This window comes from Centruroides vittatus, unplaced genomic scaffold (genome assembly GCF_030686945.1).
Source record: "Centruroides vittatus isolate TY-2023 unplaced genomic scaffold, ASM3068694v2 contig_19, whole genome shotgun sequence".
In the NCBI taxonomy this organism is placed as follows: domain Eukaryota; kingdom Metazoa; phylum Arthropoda; class Arachnida; order Scorpiones; family Buthidae; genus Centruroides; species Centruroides vittatus.
The window spans coordinates 297,631-325,459 of NW_027121169.1; the positions used below are offsets into that span (position 1 = coordinate 297,631).

The following is a 27,829-nucleotide window of genomic DNA, read 5'->3' on the forward strand; positions in this document are numbered from 1 at the left end:
GTATTAAGTAATTATAATTGCCTTACAATCCTTATTTCTAACGTTATTTATAATTGTCTACATGGACATTACTCATTATTAGGACCTTACACTGGTGGTTAGATTTGACACAAGAATGAGAATTAGTTCAGAAAAAACAAATTTTCTTTATTATATTACCTGTAGTAATTTTCTCTGTACACATATTACACGTGTTTCGGGCCTTCACACCCCTCATCAGCAGTATTACTACAAAAAACTAAAAAATAACAATAAAATAAGACTTTGTATATAATAATTTTCTGACAATAAAATACTGTTTTTAAAAAACTTACAATAAATACATATTCCAACAATGAATACAACAACAGGATGAAATTTCTCATTTTAAATTTACATAACATTTCACTGTTTAATTAAAAATAAATAAGTAAAGATGGAAACTATTAAAATCGTATAATATATTGTAATAATTTAAAAAAAAATTCACATCAACATTTTCTTCTTAATCATTCAGCAACAGTAGCAAAAAAAGTGCTTGACCAAATTATCAACTGCTCTGGGCCCAAACAAAACTACTGAAATGATGCAACAATTGGAAAGAATTGTTCATTTGGAAGAACCTCTACATAATAGCAATAACACCGTGCAACACCATAACCCTTGAAATCCCACAATTATGGGTAATATTCAAGCAATTCAACCTACAGTTTTAGTTCCTTTTTGCATAATCATCTTTGCTTTAGCTAGTAACCTTGGGTAAATTATATTGCTTGTGATTACCATTTTATAACTTTTAGAACATCGTTCTAATTCATGTTTTATATTCCATCTACATGCTTATAATTTTAAAATTGTTCAAAAGCTTAAAATTCACTAATTGTTCTATTCGATATTTGCCCGACGACAGTAACTTTATGCTACTGAAAGCACTAGCGAACATTCTCATTTTTAAAGTTTATTTTGGTAACGCCACAACACTTAAGTGTAATTACTATATATACGAGAGTTGGTGTGAAGTGCAGGTTATTTTAAAAGGAAAAGGCATTCAGTATGGTAAAAAATGACAGATATAGGAAGAAAATAACCAGAAAAATTGTCGTCTTTAATAATTGCAGTGAAAGTCAATAAACTGACTGATAGCATCTGTCATGTGTATATTATATTGTAACAAAAGAAATTATTAACAAAGCAAAATATTGCACAAAAACATGTGACAGGAGGCACTCATCATGCAATATCAATATTCATGACCCATCAAGATGGAACACATCAAAAATCTAGTGTAGATTTATGTATGTCCTATAAAATATTTGACCTTTTTTAAATTGTGAGGTTAAAATACTCTTTGGAATATTCCATACTCTTGACAATGTTTTGGCAATAGCTTTATAATATACCGTATGCAGAGATAACATTAAATTGTGTTTATTGAAGTATTTAATATAAGCATTGTACAGTATCAATGTTAATAAAGAATGTTTTGCTTTTTATGCTGTCAGCATTTTTATTCAAAAATCAACATTTTTCCACCGATGTTCTAGTTATTCTGCATTCTAAAGGTTGGCAAGTATGTAATAGATGGCACCACACACACACTTTTAAATGTTGCCAGAAAAGTGAAGCAAATCATTGCTGGATTTTTTTATATTGCTTATATATATAATAATATGATGTCCACAAAGTTATTAAATATGATATTTTAGCAGTTATAATTTGATGTAATTTGAATATATAATTGAAAAGTTACTTCATTTATTGATGGTTAGTAAATGACTTAATAAATATAAATCTAGACAAATTAGGAATTAATACTGGATCTTTTAAAATAATCTTCATAAGCCTTAGTTTAAAAATTATTTTTAAAAATTTTATTTTTTATTAATATCTTATTATATAGTGGCTTTATGAAGAACAATGAGACCAATTGATGTTTTCATTGGGAACTTGATATCTGTTCAAAAGAAAAAGTTTCGAATTATCAGGCTAGAAACGGATATAGCAGTATTAATAATTTTAAGATAATTTGGTACTAGAGTTAGGTGTTAGGTGCCATCTCTTGCTAAATTTAATAATTAGAATTTTAATTAAATAATTTTAAATAAATTTCTAGCCCAATAATTTGTCATTGGTTGGTGTCTTACTTTATGTTTAATGGGTTAGTTGTTGGTTATTTAGAAAAAGTTTCTTTAATATCTAAGGACAGTTAAATGATTTCATATAATATTTTCTTAAATAACACTGATCTCAAACATTATTAATACAATTAAAATTGTGTAATTTCAAAGATGTTTAATAATCTTTGTTTAAATATGTCTGTCATATTTAGTGCTTATTTTTCCTATTGTAAATACAATTAAAAGGTTTCTGTCTATTTATGGTTTCGTATAAAATCAATTTTTAATAATATAGATATCTTAAATAAAATTTTTATTGTGTTTTTGACTTGTTTATTTTTTACAGCTGTTTAAATATCTGCATTTATTTTGACATTATGATCTTTTAATTGTAATTTAAATAATTGATGATGGTAGACATTATTTTATGTTAATAAATTAGTTTCAAAACCAGTGAAACATTTCAGCATTTAATTAATGTCTTCTAATGTATCTGAGTTATTAATAGTCAGAAATAAGTAAACTTAAGTATTGCTTTGTTGCCTCAGTCTGCATTAGGTTAAATTATTTTTGAATGAACTATAGCCTTATAATTAAGATGTATTCATAGGGACATTAAACAAATATTTGTCCATAAATTTAATAATGCAAAACTGTTATAAATTTAGAAATATTGTGTGGATTTAACCTAAAATAATTTGTGTGTTTATGAATATATAGATAGAGCTATAACATAAAAATATTTTAATCAAAATCAGGTTGTATGCATATTGAAATGTTTAGTGGGCTGTAAGTTTGTAAGTTGTGTATCTGTTTTACAATAAAAATGTAATTACTAAACAAACATTGAAAATTAAAACATAGAGTACTGTTTAGCAATGATTTATGTAATAAATACATTGCTGATCAGATATTTAAAAATTTTATTTCTTGCTATTTTTCTCCATAATTATTGGTTTTAATAATGATGATATATAGATATTTTTATTTAAAAAATCTTTAGTTACTAATACATAAATTTTATATTACTGTTAATTAATGTGTATGAAAAATAATAATAATGATTACGAAAGTCCTAAATTAATTATTCTAAAACTGAATGTTTAATGAATAAATAATATATTTTGATAATTAATAGAATCAGCATTCTTTGTAAGTATGTTCTCAAGAAAGTATATTCTTAACATGGTTGCAATGTAACAAGTATTTTTGTTTTCCTCCTGAAATATATATACTATCTCTTAGATTTGGTGCATTTAAAATTGGTTTTAGAGTATATTATAATGACTATTTTGTGTGTATTCAGAGGTGGTACATGATGGTTAATTATTATACTTTTTAAATTTCACCCATTTTATACCATCTGTAGCCCACACTAGAATTTTTTGAACTTGATCATGGAATAAGCATTTCAAATATGTGGATCATAATCAATAGATAATAAATAGCAGTTTCAACAAACAATATTTTTTAGTTTTCTAGTTACAAATTAAAATTTGAATTAGAACAATCCATGTATGGTAAAAGATTGTCAAATCTTAGCTAAATATGAAGGTCAAACAAAGTCAGCAAGAAAAAGATGCCTGCATAAAAGTAAATGGATTTGCCCATTTATTTGCATTTTCTTTGTTTTTCTTTTTAAGTATTCCAAAGAGGTCTTTAATTTTAATTTTCTTTAATTTTAAAAAAATTTTTAATCACAGAGGGAAAAATTATTTCTTCAAAGAACAATAATTTCAATTTCATTGGAAAATGCCCCATTTTTTACTTAATATTATTTCATTATATCATTTAAAGCAATGGTTCTAAAACTGTTGTTCACAAGATACTTATCAGAAATCTGCAGGACCATTTTCTTAAAAAACACTTTAAATATTTGCTAAATAATAAAATAAAAGATATTATTTAATGTTGTATTAAGCCTTAGATAAAATGTTATAAGTTTGGATATTATATATTAAAATATTATATTTCAATGACTTTTAAAAAATAAAAAGTTGGTTCTTTTTATTAAATTTTATAATGTTTTAATTGTTATTTTAACAAAAGCTTTTCAAATTAACACAATCAAAAAGCATTAAAAAAATAATGTAAGATGCTTATTACAATTATTACTGACTTAAAGTTAATAGGGGTTTACCAAAATATCTTTTATGAAAGGTTCTATAGTCTTTCAAAGTTTTGGCAGAACCACTGGTTTTTAAAGTATACTAAATTATATATATATATATATTTTTAAACCAATATTTTAACCACATTCATATATCATTTGTATTATAGAAGTGTTTATGCTCCAAAAATAGTATATGATTATAAAGATGGTTCCTATATGATTGCATACAAAAGATAAAACTTTTAATATAAAAATGTAGTCCAGTTAAGTGGCATTTTATTGTACTGTGGAGATTTGCCACTGGTTGAGCATGATGGCTAAAGACAAATGCATCGCCACTAATTCAAAATGTGAATGTGTTAATTATGTCAGTGTGAAAAGTAGGATTATCAGGCTTTCATTTCAAAGTATTATCTAAGATGGTTGAGGCTTTTAAGCAAAGTTGAAAGTTGATAGCTGGTTAAAAACAATAATAAAAATATTTTACAAGCTCCAGTTATTTAGAAAGTTTTTATTTTTAAAATTATAAAATTAGAAATCAAAATTTTGAATGAATTATTTTAGTGTCTATATTGAAATTTGTATAGTATGGTGTAATAAGTACAGATATATTCAAGCATTTGTAATCTTGAAAAAATTCCATAAATATTACTTTGACAAAAATAAAATCTAACATAGTTTCAAAAATTTTGTCTATTTCACTCATTTTTATGAAAAAATTGTGTCGACAAGAAATAATTTACTTAGTTATTTTTGAAATAGTGGAATATCTGCATTTGACTTGAGTGGGTAGCTAAAATAGTAAGGACTAAACTACTTCAGATATTGATAAGTGCAAGACTATTTCAGTACATTTCTTTAGTAACTTCTTAAACTTGCCTAGTTCACTTATACATTTAAAAGTAATATGAGGCTTCATTTTAAAATAACTCCAAATGACTGTTAATCTAAAGTACCATTAAAATTATCATTGCATTTAGTACTTAAAAAATATTTGTATTTTATTTTTATATATATTAAGATGTACAGTTTATTATATAATTGTGGTCTAATGTATAAATTTTGAAAGCTGGCAAAATTTATTAATCAAAAAAATATTTTTTCTGGAATTAGCATAAAAATATTTTTTAAACACCATATTTATTCTAATAAACATTGCAGCTGTAACATGAAAAAAGTTATAGACAATACTTTCTAATAGTTAACATGAAGTATAAGGACTATTTTAAACTGAAAAATTTCAGTCTTCAATATGGTCACTCTTACCATGTGTTGAAATAAAGTATGTTAAATGATGCATTTTGCTTGAATAATAATAAAGTGAAAAAAGTTGCTGGATTTATTTCATTAATAGTCACACCCAGTTCCAAAAGAATAGAAATAATAATCACTCATTAATAGTAAACTCTGTAAAGAAATAGTGTAGTTGCAAGCTGAAAAAAAGATTAGAAATAGATAGCATGTTATTTATTATAATAAATATGGTAATTCTTTTTTTATTTGTTCTAGTTGTAATAATGGTTGTATATCATATTATTCTTTGTACTTGATTTGAGCCATTAATTTATCTAACTTACTGTATGTTTATAAAAAAAGAATTTATTTTAATTATTTTAATATTTCATATTTTACTGTTGGATTTTTATAGAACTTTAAAATTTAAGTGAAAGCTGACTATATGATGTGCAAAACTAAAACTTTTTTATTTACATATAATAGAAATCATCATTTTAGTAATCTAATGGCAGCAACAGTAATTTGAAACTTAATAGAATAAATAAAATATTTTGTCATAGCATACTGAAGAACTTTAACTTCTAGCAATGCTTTCTTGGAAAAATATTTGAATTTGATCTTTATTTAAAATCCATTACTTACTTAATAAATTCTCACTTGGTACTGGTTTATCCAAAGAGCTTTTTTTAGAAAAAAATAATTAGAAATTCTAAATTGTTTTTAGAATAAATTTTTTGATTCTTAAATTGTTGTCTCCAATATGATAAATAACATGAGAAATTCACTTTTCATTAGTATAATAGGATTTTACCTCATTGGTTCATTGAACTTTAAGTATGAATTACAAATTAGAACATGAATGAATAATACTAAAGCCAACCACTGCCATATGCTATCAGCATGTGGCAGTAGCTGGCTTTAGTAATATATGTATTGGGTTTTCATAGATTTGTATGAATGAATAAATGACTTTTTATATCAGAATGTGTTAAATTATTTGCTTATCTTATATATATATATATATATATTTAATTTTTCTGAAAAAATACAATATTTTGACTGATATTTGATAGGCCCAGAGTTTTATAGTATGAGCTAAAATAAATATGATGATTTAATAACAAACTCTTATTTTAAAAAATTTTCAATGTGTTTGTTGAGACTTTAAAATGATAAAGTTATTATTTATTTAGTTATAATTACAATAAGATAATGAAAATTACATACTTTTTCACGCTAGCAGTCAGTTACTGTAAAAACAAACATTTTCAATCACTTTTAGTGATCATTGTGAAATTATGATCAAACAGTTTCAGTAATATTTTATTAATAATTGCAATATATATTTTCTCAAGAAGTAATATGTTTATTAACGCTAAATTTTAATAAATGTATGTAAATTTAAAAAAAAAAATAATTTTATGACAAATACTGAATGGCTGGTATTGATAAATGAGTGTTAAATGTAAAAATTTATACCAAATGATTAAATGCTCCCTTAAAAGAAAATAAAGAATTGAGCATAAAAATTTGTGTTGGATTTGTTATAAGCAAACATCTATCCTTGGTAATATTAATAATACTTTGATCATTAGAACTATCAAGACATGCTCTTGTATATATACAGGAAATCAAATTATTGAATTTCAAATTATCAAAGATTTACATATTTCTGTATAATATGCCAAATGCTGTGTAACTGGTGTAATTTAGTAAATAAATGGAATAGGCTACTATTGCTAATATGGCTACTTATACAGAATGCTATTTTCATTAATTAATTAATAATATAAATATAAACTGCAGGTAAACAGCACATGTCCAGTGAAAACCCTACAGGTTACCAGATAGGTTTTATAAAAAGTAAAGCAGAATTCCTCAAAATGTAGCTCAAATTATTGCTTACTGCTGCCCTAACACTTCAATTGATTTTACTGTAGAAAAAGAAAAAGACACCAAATTAGTTTTAAAGTGGCCCAAAAATTAGTAGCTTAGAGCCCTACAAATATCTCAATCTACTACTTGGAGCCCAATCTTGCAATTCCAAAACCAACTGTATTTTATGAAATAAGAGAAAAAAGGGATAGTCCATATGTAAAGTGACACCTGAAAATGTGTTACTGTAAAAACAAAGTCATATTGACTAGATTAGAGTTATTCTTGGTCTATTATTTTCTTTTAGCATGAAGGCACTTTGATCTAAATGAATGACTTAGCATTTGCATATCACAGTTTGGACAGAATTTTCACTTCAAATTACAAAGTAGCTATGTTTTGAACTAACTAAATTCCTTAACATGTAAATTTCTATGTTTCTGGCCGAAACAAAAGTACAAGTTCAAATAATGGGGATTTCCTGCATATATATACAGTCGATTCATGTTAAAACAATTCAATGGGGAACAGTAATTAGTTCGCTTCATCAAAAATTTGTATTAATGATTTTCAGCATCAAAGTTAAGGTTGTATAATTTATGAAGTTAAGGATTAATAGGCAATTAAAATATCTAAATTATAATATTTTGAATTTACTAAATAAAGTTTATAAAATTAAATTTATTTACAAAAATAAATTAACAATCTAAATGATTTTCAAATCAAACAAAATCAGGAGGAGACTGTATTTGTTGTTTAAGTATGGAGCAGTGTACCAGAGTGGTTAAATAAATTATTGCTAAAAGAAATTTGTGATTTTTTTCCCCCCTTGTTGAAGATTGTAAAGTCACATTAACTGACATGTAATATCAGACTATATTCTGGCAATAATAATTTGAATTAATGATTATTTTGTCCCTAAAGGGAGGAGGTGTTAGATGCCATTTCATATTAAATTTAATAATTATAATTTAATAAAATAATTTTAGAATAATCTGGAAGAAAAGAATTGGCCAGATCAGGACTCACAATTCCTGCTTGCCATGCAGATACATTGCCAATTACACTACCTGGACCTCTGATCTGATATCCTCTTCCAGGTATATTTAACTTACAATATAACCATCATTGGTTACCTATGGTAACCAATGATGGTTATATTGGGCTGGGAACTCTTGTCCTATAAACTTTCCACACAGGGCACTCAGCCAGTCATCTATATCTAGCATGATGGTCAAATATCATAAAAGCCATAATTGTGGACATTTTTTTGCTCAATGAGCATTTTCATTCTTTGAGCCTATCATATATATATATAGGCATCATATATATATATATATATATATATATGTATAGGCCTATATATCATGCTAGATATGTGATGACTGGCAAACGCTACATATTTGTAGGCTCACGCTAAAGCAAACATGTCGCGTGAGCCTGGATCCATGCATGCACAGCTTTGCCTATCATGGAGCTTGCAGTTCGTTTAAGTTCGAACACTTTTGAAAGTTTGATTCGTGTTCCTAATGGTTTGGAAAGAAGTTTTAATTCAAATTGTTAAGCGTTCTGTTCTTTGTTGGATTATTTTTCGTTCAACTTTTTCACTGAGTTTCGTTTTTACCTGATGATGACATCCATAGGTGTGTCGAAAGTGCTTGCGATAAAAGGACATACTAAGTATAACGCTGATCTCTGTGTTTTTCTTCAATTTAGAATACAATATTTCCAAAATTGCACAAAACAAACATAGATTTAAGGAAAGTACAGTGCTACGACGAATTTCCACCTTTTGCTGATTGGTTCATGTTTGGGAATAACCGTATTATATACGAATCAATGAAATGCCATGATAATTTGAATCAGTGTAAATTTTGAGCTATTTTTAAGGTTCCGAGCAGACCGTGTCATGTCAAAGCAGTGTTAAGCAGGTCTTTCTGTATAAATATCTTTTGAAACCCTGAATTGGACTTTGGAAGATGTTTATTCTAAAATTATTTAATTAAATTTAATACGAGAGGATATATAATGCCTCAAATTAATCAGTAAAATTCAAATTATCACCAGAATATAGCCCAATATTATACAGCAGTTGGTGTGGCTTTATAGCAGTGCTTTTCAACCCCCAATTGCTGTGGCACCACAATTGGGGTGTCGCAAAGTTTAGGACCTTTAGGCATTTTCTTCGAAATTTACTTAAGTGTAGTTCAAGATAACTTGTTGTCAGTATTTCGACAAAATTCAATGGACTTAAATTTTGATTTTGAACATGTAGAAACACTATTTTTGCATTAAAATGCTACTTCAAACTGTCAATTTTTAAAAATTTTTTTCCCAGAAAGGGAGTCCCCTCCCCAGACCCCACCCCAGCATTGTGCATAATATTCGTTTTTGCAAAGAATTCATCTGCCCCCCCCCTGTTAAGCCCCCTTATTCAGATTCTAGATCTGCCACCAGTCAATGGTGCCGCAATTTGTTATTCTTCAATCAGGCTGCCACTCAATGAAAAAAGGTTGAAAAACACTGGTTTATAGTAATGAATTGGGTTTTGGAAGATGTTTGAAGATTGTTTCAAAAAGTAGAAAATATATTTTAGTGCCAAAAGTGTAAAAAAAAAGGAGCCGAATTTTGCACAAAATAACCAAAACTGGCATCACTGTATGCATCTCTGATAAGCACACTAGCATGTGTTTGCATGGGACTGCATCCATTTAAAGGAGTAGGCATCCTTAAACTTTAACCCCATTTTCTGAATACAGTAGAATGGTCTGTTAAAACAAGATGTTTAAATTGCTCTACAATTAGAGTTTGAACCTGTCTTTGCTTATTAGGAGAAGAAAATTATTCTGCTCAAAATAGAACATTTATTACAGTACCACTTTGCTTTTTAAACTTTTTGACATAATATAGTCACTTTTGGAAATACAGTTACTTCTTGGGGGTTGTGAAGATAATTTACAGTTTCGTGTAACAAATTTTGATAAAATTTTTGTTTGCTTTATCATGTGAAAATTAATGTTGTGACAATGGCATTTTGCCAGGGCAATGACAAATTTGCTATTGGTGTTCATTTTAAGGCAAGTTGACTGTATATATTTTAATATATACAGTCAACTTGCCTTTTAATATACTGAATGCTTTAGCCAATATTACACTTTTCTCTCTTCTAGATCTTGACTTTCTTCTTTATGCAGAACTGTAAATAAAGATAGATTAATTTATTTTTAGAAGAAAATGCTCTAAAGTAATATTGACATGTTTATTTTAGTAGTGGTTATATGAAATTCAATTTGATATTATTTTTGTATATGGTATTAAAAACATTTAGTAAATGTTAAGAAATTTAATAATTAAGTTAGATTTATATTTAGTGTATATAATATAATTTATACAAGAAAATATTTGAAAGTATTTCATTAGATGAATTTATTAATTATAAATTTATATTAAATGTTTACAATACTTAGTTTTTTGATAGTTTTGAAAAAAAATAAAATTAATAATTATAAAAGATTAAGAAAAAATATCTTTTATATATTTAATCAAACAAGTAAATTTAATATATTTATTTTTCCTAACATTTCTTCATCTTTTTTTGTGTGTAAATTAAATTTTAAATTAATAAAAATGATTAAAAATACAAACTTAAAATGAAATTATTAAATAACGCTGAAAATCAAAATTGTACATTATTAGTAATTTTTAGAATCAGATCAATTTGTGAATTTCCCTCGCATATAAGCTGTCTGTAATAATGTTGCTCCCTTATCTATAAGAAAATAATTAGAATAAATAATTTTTTCTTATATTTCCAGACAAAATGCTGTCCGGATGACTTCTTCAGCCTCTGGACAACGAATCCGGACAGTTGGTAGCCTAAAAGAATCTGAAATGGTATTTGAACCAAAATTTTATAATGGCTTGTCCAGATAATATTGTACTGTAACTGTCGTTACAAAAAAAAAAAAAAAAAATATTTTACATTATCGATCATTTTAATTTCTGGCCATTGCAATCAAAATTTAAATAGTCTGGAAATTTTTCTAAATTTAAATTAGTATTTCATAAGTTCGTTACTTTTATAAACCATCTGTTAACTTGCGGAAAAAAATGAAATCGCAAATGAAGTTTGCAGGTATTGTATTCATTTGATAAATCTTTTGAAATTAGTCTAAATTTATTTATTTTTCTTATTAAAAATTTATGTGATAATTTATATTATTAGATTATTATGATCTAGTTTGTTTAAAGTTTTTTAATTGAAATATATTTATACAATTTTAATGCATCAGTTAACATTATAGTATGTGAATACAATATAAAATTTTATAAAATATGTTCTAGAAATTTCATAGATTGATTAATGTATTAACTGAAATATTATTGTTAATGTTGTTTTGCTTATATATAGATTGCATAAAGTTACATAATGTTATAAATAAGTTTATTTAATGACTTTATCATTAGTGTTACATATTGTATTTAATAGCAGATGATAAAGAGAGGACAAAGACACTGGACTTTAATATTTAACATACTATAGATAAATAGTAAATTTTGTTTTTTAATTTGAAGTATTACTTAAGAAAGAAATAAGATATTTTAGATACATGAATTTTTCTATAGATTACATATATAATTATCTAATAAATTATATATTAAAATGTTATAACATTTTAATCTCAAATACTTTCAAATATGAAATACTTCATAGAAAATATAATATGTAGTGACATACTTGTTTTAAAATACACTGATCTAATATATTAATATAGCAAAAATTATTACAGAAAAACATATTTAGGCAATACTTGATTTAAGTGATAAAAGCAGTTTCTAAAAGCTAAACCTAGCATATTAATAAAAACATTTGCATAAATTGAAAGTTAATGTGTGTCATCTTTAGAATAAAATAAACAGCTAAATTTATTACAACCGAGTATTTTATCAATGTTTTCAGAAAACATGTTTCTATCTTCAAAATCTATAGAATTGATATAAAAATTTTCAAACAGTTAAAACTGTTTCGTTGTTTTTTCTTTTTCTTTCTTTTTCAATATCACATTTTTAAGTGAAATGAAACATATTTAGAATTCATCAGGAATGGACTAAATATGGTTTTTGGCTGAATACTGTTGCCCCAATACTGAATATTCTTGCCTTTCCTGATTGCCAAATAGCTTATTTATTTCACTAGGAACTGCATGAAATAGAAAGCTTAGAGCAGTGTTTTCCAAACTGTTTCGAGACTACTGACTTGTTTTAGTGCATACATTTCATCAATACCCTTATAAAATCAATCAAAAATAATACATTAGAAATTAGATTTTCATAAAAAGTGTTTAAATTTAAGCATTTAGGGTAGATGTACCAGTTTTGGCCAGTGTATCAGTTCTGGCCAGAAAACAAATTTAACTTAAAAATATGATCACCACATATTCAAATCTGTCCAATGAAACAAACTTTTATTGTTAACTGTTCACACAGTTAACAACAAAGGTTTCTTTCATTTGTGATTATATTTTTAAGTTAAATTTGTTTTCTGGCCAGAACTGGTACTACACTGGCCAAAACTGGTACATCTACCTTATTTTGAAACCAAAAATAATTGCCTAAAAGTATTTTAAAGTAGTTGATTAATTAATATAAAAATAATTAATAATGGGCTTGATGCAATCAAACTAATTTTTCCACATTTGATATACAATATTTACAATATTCAATATTAGTAAGCATCCTTAAATTGCCCCATTCAACTAGGCCTATTTATAATTAAGGTAAGACGACAAACTCTTATTATTTTAAATAGTATGTTGCCAAATTCTTTCAAACACCATGTGAAAGAAGCAATTGGTAACATTTTCACATCTAAACTTTTGAATAACATCATAACGGAAGTTTTGAGGAGAAAACTGCATGCTTCAGAATAAAAGTTAAACTTGTTCGTCCTGCCAGTTTTTCTGATTTATTTAATAAAAAATGCTTAACTTCACCATCTTATCCTTCCTTTTCTTATAAATTATATTATATATATATATAAAATTAATAAGATCACACTACCACTGATTTTATAAGCAACTACAAATTTCTGTAATTTCCTACTTAAATGAATTGATCAATTTTTCTAATAGTTAGTTTAGTTTGTTCAGTTCATATGATTGTAACCTGTGTATTCTCATTATGTTTACAAGGGGAAGCACTTTTTGCAATCTATGCATAAAGTCATATTTCTTAAAAATGACATCACAGTTTATCTGTTTGAAGTTCAGTAGTAAAATTTTTTGTTTCAAAATGAATTTTTTTTTTCCTTTGCTTTTCAGTATCTCCTTGAGTTTTTTTCTCCCAAGGGAACTGTAGTATCCACTTTGGGAATCACTGGTTTAGAGTAAGGCCTAGACTCCACTAGCATAAAAATGAGCATAAAAAACCCTCCCTGTAATTACTTTTAATTACATGACTTATTTGTGTTTGCACTTGGTTTGAGTTATAGGTCCAGCTCTACTAGCAAAGTTTTTACAGCTATGGTACTATCAGTGGTATGGTTGTATACGTGATATATTGATATAAAGACACTAATTGTATTCTACAAATTTTTTTGTACTGTAATTACAAATGTACTAACTTTACTTTCATATATTAAATTTTATTACCATATTATTAAGATACTACACTTCACTATACTAAAATACTATGTTTAGCTTTTTTATTATATACTCACCTAAACCAAAGGATTTTCTATGGCTGTCTGTATCACTTGTTTTAGGCATCCATTCTTATAACAGTTTTTATGTTAGTGGAGTCTCAGCCTAAGGTAGAAAGCAGCATATATTCCATAATAACAATTTTATACATTTTTACTTTAAAAAATTATTGTGTGATAAGTAAAAAAATTAAATCTTGCCATTGAGGTTGACATTTTTTTGGCAGCCTCACAAAGTAGTGTTTTTAGCAAAAACATGCAATATGTTCAATGAAGCTATTTGATGAATGAAAGTATTTATGATGACTGTCAAAATTATCTACTTCCTATGAATGCAAAAGCATTACTGTTCCTTCATTATAATTTATCACCCTTGAACTGTGATTATTAATGAATAATATTTTCCAAGATCATTTATTAAAGTTATACGTTTGAATCTGTCTATCTTGAATCTCACAGGAATGAGAAAAAAATTCAAGATAAACAGATTTCAAGATATAGAGGTTTCTACAGAGTGAAAGTAGTAATAGGTTTTATTGGAAGTTTAGTAATTTATTATTAATACAAAAGCAAAGTGGTTCTCAACTTTTCTGAGGCTATGGAACACCATTCATTTACTACTTATTACACAGAGCATTAATGTCAATATAATCAAAAATTGATAAGCAATTCCATGTTTACTATTTTTAGGAAACAATGAAACAAAAAACTAATAAACTTTAATGTACAGTATTGACTAAAGTAGAAACATGGAATTGTCTATGAATTTGGCAATTGGAATAAATGTGCAATAAAAACTTTAAAATATTTTTTAATGGAACACTCCAGGTAGATTTGCAGAATACTGGTTAAGAAACACTGCAATAGCAGGTACAGTATATACCTTTATTAAATGTTAATAAAAGAATTTTGACACACCTTAACAGAAATAGTTTGTGAATAGTTTCTGATGCTTGACTTTCTTCAATCAATAAGGTACAAACCAAACTCATAGTCAATAGGAGAAAAGCAGCATTAATTGCAGCTATGTACTGTATTGCAAGAAACATTTCTCAACTACAATTTAAGCTATCAAAATGTAGTTGTTGAGCTTTGAATTTGTAGTTGACACTTCAGTCCATTTGAGATATAGAGGTTTTGGGAGAAAATTATTTGAGATAAAATATAAATAAATTGGAAAATATATTGAATTTATGACGAAATGTAGGAGAAAAATAAATTTAGAGATAAACATGTTTGAGATGGACAGGTTCAGCTGTATTTGATTTGAAAAGGAATGAACAAATAAATTTTTTAAAAAATATTTGACTTTTTAAATGTTCTTTTCATTCTATTTTGTTTTTTCGTTTTTCTTCTACCAACTAAAGTAAGACTATTTGGTCAAATAATTAAACTTTGAAGAAATATTCAGTCCAAATATTGAATACATGTTTAGTATTTGCCCAAATATACTTGAATACCAAATACTGTCAAATATTCAGTCCAACATTAGAATTTATTTTTTATGTTCTCAATCTAATCACAAGTTTTTATTTTGTTTTTCAAAGCTTCTTTTATAATTGTTATCTTATGTCTTAATTTAATATCACATTTAACTTTTTCGTGTTTATTTTTAATATTATTTTTAAACAAATAATATAAATTTCAATCTTTTATATTTTCTGTTATTTTCTGTATGGTATAAACTTCAGTTTTCTGATCCTAAGGATGTCTTTTTTATTATATGATTATATTGAAAAGGACTGGTTGTCTTTTAATTATTACTTTTATTATTTTTAGGAGTTCATTTTTTATCAAAAGTAGGTTTAAATTTACTTTTGATAGTTCTTTTAAAAAAATTTTTCTTTGATTTTTATGTTTTGTGTGGTTTCTCTGTTTATTATTTTTGTTTGTGATAATGATGATGATGATGATTCTCTAGTGATTATACAGGAATAATCTTAGTGCTGATAATATGTTTTATAACATTACCACACTAATTCTATTTACACTAATTGAGGAATATATTAAATACAAAAAATAGCAATTTATTTGAAAATTATTTTTCTGCTTAAAAAATAATTAAAATTGTTCTGATACTAAGTTATAATAGAATATATGAAAAAACTACAAGAGGATGAAGTAAAACTTGTTTTAAATCTAATATTTTATTACTTTATTTTACAACTAGATTTTTAAATGACTAATTGTTATACAGATTTGTTTTTTTTTTCCTGCATGAAAGCTCAATAATACCAAATTATAAGCAAGAAATGAGAAAATTCACATCCAGGCGTTAAGTGTTAACGCCTGGATGTGAATTTTCAGAGGACCAGGTGACGATGCTCAGGCATTGTAATAACAGGAGCATCGTGTTTATTTGGGAGGCCTTTCTTACCGCTGCACTAAATCCGTGCAACACACCCACGCTTGATTTGCCTGTTATGTGGGTCAACTTATATAACAGATTAAGGCAACACCTCTAGCTCCACGTCTCAGTATTTTATAGCGCATGCGCTACGTCACCACGCGCGCACATTTAAATTTCTTTCCGCTCTGTTCCATCGGTGAGTGTGTTCCAAAGTTCTAAAGCGGTTTTTGCATTTTGAAAATTTTTTGATTCGAAAGAGGATTTTATCCGTTTTTATCCACCTGAGGAAGACGAAAGACGAAAATAGTTTCGTCGAAAGCGCTAGTGATTATAGGGATATTTGTTAACACTTAATGCCTGGATGTAAATTTTCTCGTTTCTTGCTTATGAAAGAGATTGGCGTGCAGTCCACCATCATTACGAAATACCAAATTGCATTTTATAATGCTTTTTTGCATTAATGTTGCATTCTTTATTTGGATTGTTATTTAAAATTATACATGGAGAGTCCAAATTGTGCAAAACAGGTAAGTAGTGAGGAGTGAACAGCTGGACTGAGTGCTACTAACAATTTTGCAAATTCTTCTCATTCTAAATTGGCAACCTTTGCTGCCAGCAGTACATAGTACAGTATATTTTTGCTTTAACTCTTTAAGCTCTGAAAACTCACTCCCTCTTTACTGAAAATGACTAAATTGTTTTTACCCCTCAGACTACAAGGGAAACTTGTATAGCAAAACTAGTCTAACAACATTTCAATGGACTGATTTCATTTTTAACAAATAAGGCTGATTTCATGTTTAGAGTTAAAGCAATTAATCACTGAATAGATGCTTAAGTGCAAGTATGAATTTCCCTGAACTTTTCTAAAAGGATTGATTTAGAACTTTTTATTAAAATAAATTTCATAGTCCATTTAAAGTAGTGTTGATTTGATTTTATCATTTTCAGAAAATTTTTTAAAATCAAATTTTAATAATAAAAACAGTTAAAAAAATAATTTTTTGTTACTGTTTGTAAATGCAATACAATTTTTAATACAGAAAATACATTTTTTAATAATTTTGGTACACAAAAAAATGCTTAAAAATTTTTTTTTGTTGAAATTTACTTTTAAAGTATAGTTATAAATAATTTTATGTATATTAGACTGGCAGTCACTGAACTACAGTGAATTCATACTAAATGATGTATTCCTTCCTTATTGAACTGCTACAATATTTATCCATTATCTTTGTTTACTATCTAGTTTACTGGAATCAGTAGATGCTCTTGTAATATACAGTACTAATGGTGCTGCTTTTTACTGAAAAAATTTATTGATCTAATACCTAAATACCATCTTAAATATATACCTTTACAAATACAGTGAAATAAAAGAAAATGATATGAAGAAATTATGCATACATCAGTACATCCAATATAAATTACATTATTTGAAGAGCATATAAATAAAATTCACATAAATCAAGTGTTGTCTGCATATATACCATTTTTTTGTAAAATTTTAAGTACTAATATATATATAAGCTTATATAAAAGAAATATGAAGTATATTTTTAGCAAATATTTTCATGCCATTATATTACATATAATTTATTATTAGATTATAAGTGTAAAATATAATTACAAGTATAAATAACTATTAATATATTATGTGTTAATAATGTTATTTTTGATTAAAATGATAAGGTTGGATTAAATATCAAGCTAGAACTTGACTACTTAATTTCATAGATATTACGTGGATAGTCAGTAGTTGCTGCAAGATTCTGAATAAATCTTTACTTCCAGAATAGTCTAAAATATGGTTATTAAATTTAATATAAAATGGAGGCATAAATGCCTATGTTTAGTCTAAATTATTATAATATCTATGAAGTTAGTTAGCCAAATTCTAGCCATGATAGTTAATTTGGCCTTGTCATTTCATCATTAGAATAATTCGGGCTTGGTTGTGTATATGTATTTATTAAGGTTCTTATATCAAAATTATTGCTTGAAATTTTTTTATACATATTGTTAACTTTCCTGTTTTTATTAGCAGATTAGCATCTATAAATTTTTGCAAATGAGAATAAAAAAATTGTGTTTATAAATAGCATTAAGCAAGTGTAGTTTTTTATTTTTAATCTATTATAATAATAATAAAATTAAGTAATGATATTGAAATAAATGATTTCTTTTTATATATTAATAATAATATAAATAGCCATATATAGTAGAACCCTGATTAATTAACCAAGATTCTACATTATCTGAAGTGAACTTGTAAGTTAATGCATCACTTTTCTTATACAGTTTTTCAAAAAAGAAAGTTTAAGACAATGACATATTTAAAAATGATTTCTCTCTGTTACCTTTCATTATTTAACTTCAGTGTGAGACAAATTCATGTTAAAATGTAACTGTAATACACATTTTTATTGTTAGCACAATTGTATTTATTAGCTATATAATAAATGATGTAAAACATGTTGTTCTTATGTATGATTAAATTCACAAAGACATAAAAAGAAGTAAAAATGAATCATATAAATCTTTTTTTTATATTTGTAATTTTTAATCTGAAATGATCATGATCATTCATTTTATTTGAGTTTCAGTTATTCAAGATAGCATTGGTCCACATTACTTCAGATAATTGGGGTTCTACTGTATCTATATTTATCAAAATATAATATAATTTAGTAAATTTAGCAAAATGATTATCTCTCACTTAAAGTTTTTAAACTTACAGTATTAAAAAACAATTTTTTTATCTTTAGTGCAAATTGATATTATGCTAATAATGTTTAATTGAAACTTAATCATTTTATTTGTTTATTATTACATGCAGATGATGATAAAATTTAAATAAGTCTAAATGTTTATTCATCTTTTAATAAATTAAAGCACTTCTTTAGCAGTAAATTTTTATACTTAACACAATTATGAAGAACCAGTCTAATGTACTTAAAAAATTATGGATAAATTTTAATTTTAGAATTACAAAATTTATTTTTTCTGTCCAATTACTTTCTAATTAAAGTGTTTTAACTCAAAAAATTGTTTGTATCTGGCCAAAAGTATAATTAATTGAAATTTGAATGAATTCATAGTAAAAGGTTTTTGAGCATTACTCTTAATAGCAGAAGTGTATGTAGTACTGTTACCCTTGATTTGCCTAGGTAATAAAGTTTCCAAAATAATCTGTTTTAGGTGTCAGAAATGATTGCAATCCAAAGTAACCTTAAATAAAAAAACAGTGATATTTCCTTCATTATTAGCAACATAATGTAACTGCTAATGTGTTGTATTATGCTTGCTTCACATTCATCAAAATGGCACTGATATCATAAGAAATATTTCTTGAAAAGCTTCAAAATCAAAAATTATACACATGCTACAGTGACCTTGCTATAAGACATTTGTTGAATTACATTTTGGTTTTATAGATATTGTAGTTCTTGCTTACATCATTATTCTAGAGATGGAAATGGTTTTTACTATGCATAAAATACAGGTATACCTTGACTTACACCGTTTTGAGTTACGTCGTTTGTCAAAAAGTATATGGAAAAATAAAAATCAAGTTTAAGTCATTTTATTTGACTTTACATCTGTCCGCCACAAATATTGAAGTTGTAATATCACTAGAAAAGCATTAAAAGCACATAAAATCATATTAAAATATGTACATTTACAGTAAATGTTAATATAATCATCATAAATCCTAGAGAACGAAACATGAAAATGTCTGTGTTTCTGTGTTGTCATCTTATTTAGCAGTCTTTAAGTGCTCATTATTGGCGTTTTCCACCATAGTTTCGACTGATGTCGTAATTAAACAAGTAAATTCGACTTTCGTTGCCTCTCCTGGAACCAGTTACCGACGTAAGGTGAGGTATACCTGTATTCTAAATATACCTATTTATTTATTTTGTTGTGATAAAATGTAATGTAAATGATCATTGAAAAGAATTACTAGAATTTATGATCTTGTCAATTCTGTGATGATGATGATGATGTAAAATCTTTTCATTACTTTTGCAAGAAGTTATGGAAAAGATTCTATTAATACTAATTCTGAATTCTTCAAGAGATAGAACAATGTGTTAGAAGATATTAGAGATAGAATTTTGTATATGCTACTACTATCATATTTACTTTTTGCCTTTCTTTGTTTAGAACCTATTATTCTTATTCAAGTTCAACATCTAGTAGTATAATTTTTCTATTCTTTTTCTTCAGTAAGTCTTGTTTCCATCTAGGAGGTTAATGACCATGAATTTCCACTAATTTCTATTTTGAGCATCCCTCCTGCAGTCCTTGTAAGGTTGGTATTTTCAATTTTTTTGTTTCTAGTCTAATTCTATCTTTCTCTGCTTCATTTTCTTTCTAGCATTCCCCCTAACAGTAATTTTTATAAGCTATCATATCTTGTAACTTGACCTAAATAACAAAGAGTGTTGAAAATACATCCATTTGAACTGAAGGAGAGGTAAACTAAATACATAATAACTGTCTCTTTCTCCCTCTTCTTTTTTTTATCATCAGTAAATCATTATTAGTTAATGGTTCTTTTCAAAGTTCTTAAATATCACAGGTAGCAATATTAACATATTAATATCAATGGCCTGCTCCAGCACTTGTCTGTTTTGACCTTGAAAATTTACAAAGATGATTTGTTGAAACTGTCATTGTATTTATTAACTGTTGTCTTAATTACTGTAAGCCATTCATGTGTATCAGCCTTAATATCCAGTTCATTGGTGACATTGTTGTATATTGTAAGGAGAAAGTGAAAAAGCATGTTTGCATATTAGCAATTCATTTGCATATTGTACATACATATCATTATTATTATGGTTTGTGATTAATTATTAATGATTTGATTTCCATAACAAATTTATAGTTATTCTTTTTCTGATAATTGTATTAAATACTGGCAATTATGCCCCTTTAGAGTTAAAAGTCTTACTTGTGTAATTTTTTCCTGCATATTAGATAATTTTGAAAGAATTAGAATAAATAAACAATTTAATTATTAACAATTAATACTTTTCTAATTCTGTCATTTATTTACTTACTTAAATGTAAATAATTAATTTCCTTTTGTTAAAATAAGATTGAATTTTTATCATCATCATTTAATAACAATTTTTGAAACAGTTTAATTTGGTAGAATTATTACAGATAACAAATATAGTATCTTGTTATAATATTGGATATTTTTTGGTCATTTTTATAACAGTTTTCTTTTTTTTATTAAAGAGAGAAAATGTAGTAGAAAATATTTTATTTTGTGGATATTACTGAAAGTAAATAGAATAATAATAATAATAACGAAAGACAAGATCAGGATTAATTTTCAGAGTTTTACATGAAATCTTAGAAAAAATAATCTAAAATTTCCTTTCATTTCTGGAAAGTACCATTTATATATAGGTCAATAATCAATAATAGAAAGTAGTTTTGTAACAATTATTACTGATATTAGTGATATCAATTATTATCTATAATAGTAATGCATTTTATATAGCAAATACATTTGGACATGTAATTCAATATTATTAATGGATGAACATTTTATATATAAACTTTAAGATTATCATGTAATTGAATGATTTTGAAAACTTAGCATAAGATTTTAAAAATATTTTCTAAAATTATTGTAACAAAGATTATTTTTCAACAACTTTGTTATATTTATTTTTGAAACTACACCATAATTTGGAAAACTATGTAAGATGTGTTCAGTGTCTTTATATACTGATATAGTTCTGGTTTTGACTATTGCAGATTGTAATTTACTGGTTCTACAGTAAATTAAATTTTCAAATGAAATTATTTTAGCATAAAAATTATGGAGTAGTTTTAAAAATAAATTTAATAAAGTTGTTGAGATCAAGTGCAAAAATAATCTTTAAAACACTTTATAATTCATCAGTAATATATTGCTATCAAAGTTTTGTAATAATATTGATTGTAGCATTTAATGTCACAATAATATTAATAAGAGTCAAACCTCAGTTTCTGAATGTAATTCATTCCTAAAAGTTGTTTTAAAACCAAAACAAATTTTAACATAATAAATAACATAAAATGGTGTAATCTGTTTCTGACTCTCCAACATAAGGCCTTTTTTCTTTCTTTTTAAGCTATATTTCATGCTAAAAATGCCTACAAATTCAATGTAATATTATATATAACATAATACTATGTTATAGGGGAGAGAGCAGGGGAATGGGGCCCACCTAAGGTATTTTGCATATTTTTAAGAAAACAATAATATTGTGAGAAGTTATTTTAATAGTGCAAACAGTGTACTCTAAGAAATAAAATGCATATGTCAAAACTTGAGTATTCCTCCCCTTATTGTTTTAATTATAAAAAACAAAAATCATTACATTGAGCCTCATTACCCAACCATGTGAGGAAATGAGAACAATCATATGAAAACATTGAAAAAAGACTGAAATGTTAGAAATGTTCAAAAACTAGAAAACTTAAGTAAAAAATAAAAGGAACATGGCTGGCATTATTTACATTTAATAAATAAAAATAAAAAATAGAAAACTTAAGTTTTTTGCATATGAATTATTGATATTTTATATATGTATTGTTTTCAAAGTAGTTTGTGTGTTTTAATGGTAAGGACCAACAACTGCCGAATTATTGGGCTAGCAAATGGCTATAGTAATATTAATAATTTAAGTTAATTTGGTACTAGAGTAAGCCTTACTCTAGTACCAAATTAAATTATTAATATTACTATAGCCATTTGCTAGCCCGATAATTCGGCAGTTGTTGGTCTTTATATATAACGGGTTAGTTGTTGTTTATTTAATGGTAAGTTTAAGCATTTTAAATTAAAAACTTTAATCACTCAATACAATAATCACAAATGTAATCATCTGGAGAATCTGTACCACAATTCTTTATTTCTACCTTAAACAATGTTTAACCGTACAACATCAGAATGTAAATAAAACTTTCATGAACCAATTACCCAGTGCAAATAGCATTTAAATGATGAACATTTTCGTTACCCCTTCTGGGCACTTCTTCAGGTCAATTCTTATTTCAACTAGGCTGGCCATTTCGAAAATAAATTGAATGATATGGATTTTGAATACGGTATGCGTATGTGTTCTCTGTAGGATGATTAAAAAATGTTGAACATTAAGTTGAGTTGGAATGCAGAAAACTACTGCTCATGCATTCAGTTCAAAATACAATTGAAAATTAAATGTCTTTGTCAAGTGTAGCCTGCCATGCCATCGACAGATACATCTCCTCCTCAAAATTAATGCATATGGTTCTGCTGCAGGCTTTAAAGATTTTGGTGGCTTCTAACCGTTTGAGGTGTTCTAGGTGCAGGGTGGTAAGGATAATTCTGGCTCCGGAGAAGTCTGCCGTAATATCTGGGTCTCTCGTGTAAGTGGAGAGAGTGGTAGTACTCCTATTGTGACCATGCTGTATGTCAGATTTATGTTCTTGTAATCTGACAGCCATTGAATGTTCAGTGGAGCCAATGTAAACCTGTTGTCTCAGATAGGTACGTTATAAATGCCTGGTAGTCTGTCAGGGTTAGGAAGGTCTTTTCCATTGCGCAGTATGTTGAAAATGGATGGGTACCTCCTGTAGGCTGACATCTCTTGGCAATTGTGCTGTACAACAATTTTAAATGGGGGTTAAAAGTGATGGGGATCTTCTCCTTATCTCTTCCTGTTTATCTTTCAGTATTTCTGTCTAACTGGTGGATGCATCTTGTGTACGTCAGTGGCACTCACATAATTTATGTACAAAGTGGATATAACCATGCACTTTGGCTATCTCTTCTATAAGTTTTAATTTCTGTGCTAGCACTTGTGGAGTGGAAGAATGTGTGTAGGCTCTTCTAACCAAGGCCCTGAATGCTTGTATCTTGTATGGAAAAGGATCACATGATCCAATCGGAAAATAAGTGGAGATAGTGCACAGTTTACGATAAACAGACGTGGATATGTCCAACCTTTTAATCATGATGTCTATGCCTGAGAAGTGGACGTTGGTGAGGTATTGTTCCACCTTAAGGAATAGGCCATACGGATTGTTGTTCATTGTGTCGACAAACTGTGTTAGATTCGGTGTTGTCCTTCAGAAAATAATGATGTTGTCTATGTATCTTTTGTACAGGAGAATGTTATGGAGGAAGTGGGGGAGGGTGCTGCTCTCCAATTGTCTGATGACTAATTCACATAGGTCCCCGGAAATTGGACTGCTCATAGGGACACTTCTATTCTGTGTATACACAATCCCATTAAATTGAAATATAGAGCTATAACACACAAGTTGGCCAATTTGAGTATGTGTTGATGCATAGTTATATCTTCCACTCTTGCAAACAGGAAGTCCCTAAGAGCACAAAAACAAAGAGGTAGCTCTATGGATGGGTATAAGGATCGGAAGTCTAATACCATAACATGATCCCTTTCAGCTGCTCTAATAGATCGACTTGGCTTGAGATGGCAAATTGATATCCATCCAGATGAGGAGTAAGGAGGTTATGTATGGCTCTTTCTAATTTACAAGTAGGAGCACTAGCCTTGTCAACAACCAGACATAATTGCTGTCCTTGCTTGTGTGTCTTGGCAAAGGCGAATAATTTAGGGACATCCACCCGAGCCTCCAGTCCAATTTCCTCTTCCACATATATTAAACATGAGATAACCATTCTTGGTTACATATGCATTAATTAATTTGAAATAATTGTGATATAATAGCCCATATAATCTGGTACTTGTTGGCTTATTATTATAAAATTCAAAAATTTTAGAATAACAATTATATAAATCCATATGTATAATATACTCAAATAATAAAATGTTAAGAATATATTTTTAATTATTATTTTGTTGAATTTTTATTATAATAAAGCAATGTTTATTGTATTAGTTTGAAAGAATAAAACAAAGGAAATTTCTTTATTTTCTTAAATTAATATAACAGGTGTTATTAATTTGAAAGCTTTTCACAAAAAGACTTATTAACTTGCAATAATTTGACAAATAGAAAATGATGTTTTCCAAGTTTTGATTAATTCAAATTCTCTTGTTTAATTTAAATTATTGTTTGGATTTGAAGTGTTTTATTTAACAAGTAGCTGAAATTTAGACTTAATAAATTCAAAGTTAAAAAATTAAAAAGTTTATTAATTGGTTAATATTTTAAAAAAATTATTTTATCTTTAAAGAAACTTATTTGTGTTTATTAATATTTTAAAAGTTTATATTAAAAAATCAAGGAATAAAGAAGAAGAAAATAGTACTTATGAAAAAAAGTTATTATTTATTTATTTATTACTGAAATAAGAAGTAAAATGTAAAATTGAACTATTTGCTTATTAAAGGATATGAATAAACTCTAATATGAAAACATTTTCAGTTTTTATTAGTCCATCATTAGCTACAGAATCATAGAATCTATATATATAACCCATTGAATGCGTGTCTGTCCATCCATCCATCCATGTAACATTATGCCAAAAAACGGGCACTAGAGGTGCCCCTATCGTGTGTCATATTTCAAACATTTAAATTAACAATATAAAGTTCAGTTTTTAAGATGAAGAATTGTATACATTAATATATATTAAGTGTTTCAAATGTGCCTCATTGGAATTTGTAATGCAGCTAGAACGCTCACTAGGGGGCATCCCAGGCTACTAGTATAATTATAATCCATTTTACTTAATAATATAGAACAGAATTTTTAAATTAAGAAATTATCAATCAGACAATATATTGATAATTAATATATTAATCAAGTATATATGTTTAATCAAATAAAAAATTTATTTAATTAGGTTTCCATTACTGGTCTTTTGTAGACTTTAAAGAATTAAAAGCTAGTGGCTTTCTTTTTTCAGTACAGTTGATATATGTATACTTTATTAAAGGAAATGCATTTCCTTTAATAAAATATACATATATCAACTGTTCCTTGTGTGATGTATTAATGAAGAAAGCCACTAGCTTTTAATTCTTTAAAGTCTACAAAAAATTTATTATTTAACTGTGGAAACTATAAACATTTTCTGAATCTAGTATTCTTTTCCATGCACTTTCTAATTGAGAAACATCACAATATTAATTATGTTTGTTTATTTAGAGAATACGTGAATGTACCTGTACAACTGTTTCAGCAGATGGATTGGACTTTATTCCTTTAATACTTGAATTAGGACAGGTTTGTTCCAATAAACATTGATATTAGCATTGTATGCCTATTGAGGCAGTGCAGTGCAGTGTTCGGTGATGTCTATGTCAGGACACCACTCTATCTTTTAAGGCAGATACAGAAACCTTGTTGGCTCCTGTTCAGATTTTGAATGCATGGTCATGTAAGTAGATACTATGGGTCTGGGATGGAGACAGACCGAGATACGTTTCACCCAAAAGAAGTGCACCTACAACATACTTATAAAGGAAAAATGCCCTTTTATTTATATAACCTATTTACATGTATACATAGGATAACAGAGAGTTCTGTTTAGCTTTCATATAGTGGTTTAAATTGGATAAAGTATATTGGAAAGCGCCAAATCTGACAGAGGGCGCTCAAGATGGCTGCCGAAACAGGTAAGGAACAGACCATGTGTTTGTTCAATGCCTGAGCCTATTCAGTTTCCTATTATTATTTAAAAATAAAATAAAAGACTATTGTCTGTAGAATTAAAACACTTTTCACCTGTTACACGTTAACAGGTGAGAAGTGTTTAAATATTTTAAGCAGTATACACCATGTGCTAATATAAAAACATAACTATTATGATAAATAAAACTATGTTCAGTGTTGTTGTTAGAGTTTAATCCACAAAATACGATGTGTCCAGCATCCAAAACGGTTTTACCTTCTACAAGACAACATTTGCGGATGAAAGGATTGGCGATGGAGCACTCACATGAAAAGGAGGTAGATCGGCTAACTCCCAGACTCTCGATGACCTTCTTGTCCTGAATTCAATCCTTTTATATCGGGGGGTCTTCCCCTTTGGTTTTAATGCCCTTTTTTTAGCCACGTTACTAATTTCGACCAATGGTGAATATTTGTTGTTAGTTTCTGGTGACACATTCAATGAGTCCCCTGGGAAAGGAAGTGACTCCGGGGGAGAGGTGCGATCATCCTCCGGTAATTAAATTGAAAAAGTTTTACTTTTGCTGGGTTTTGAGTTAATTTATATTTCGAAAGACAAATTTAATTTTTCTCTCAAGAATATTGTCAAGTCCGGCTCTCATTTTTATGGAAGAAATCTGTTTGGCATTTAATTTGGACATTATTTTGGACATTTTTTACAAAAATCTATTGTTTCAATAATTCCAAAGTCCATTAAATACATGTGTGTATTCACAATAAAATACATACTTATAGCTTTAGTCATTAATAGGTAGGGTTTATACAAAAACTGACTTTTTAAAAAACCAGTTTTCGAA

The 27,829-nt window shown here is 27.2% G+C and overlaps 1 protein-coding gene across 4 annotated transcripts in view; it reads left to right on the top strand.

Annotated features, from left to right (window-relative positions):
• The window catches only part of Not3 (CCR4-associated factor Not3), a 160,226-nt gene that overhangs the window by 28,221 nt on the left and 104,176 nt on the right, over window positions 1-27,829 (top strand). Inside the window, exon 2 of one of the 4 annotated variants that reach the window (XM_067264489.1) lies at window positions 11,136-11,455. The exons of the other annotated variants lie outside the window; for them this stretch is intronic. Coding sequence (XP_067120590.1) covers window positions 11,431-11,455 — 25 coding nt within the window. The 5' untranslated portion in view covers window positions 11,136-11,430. The remainder of the gene's footprint in view (window positions 1-11,135; window positions 11,456-27,829) is intronic. 4 annotated transcript variants of the gene reach the window in all.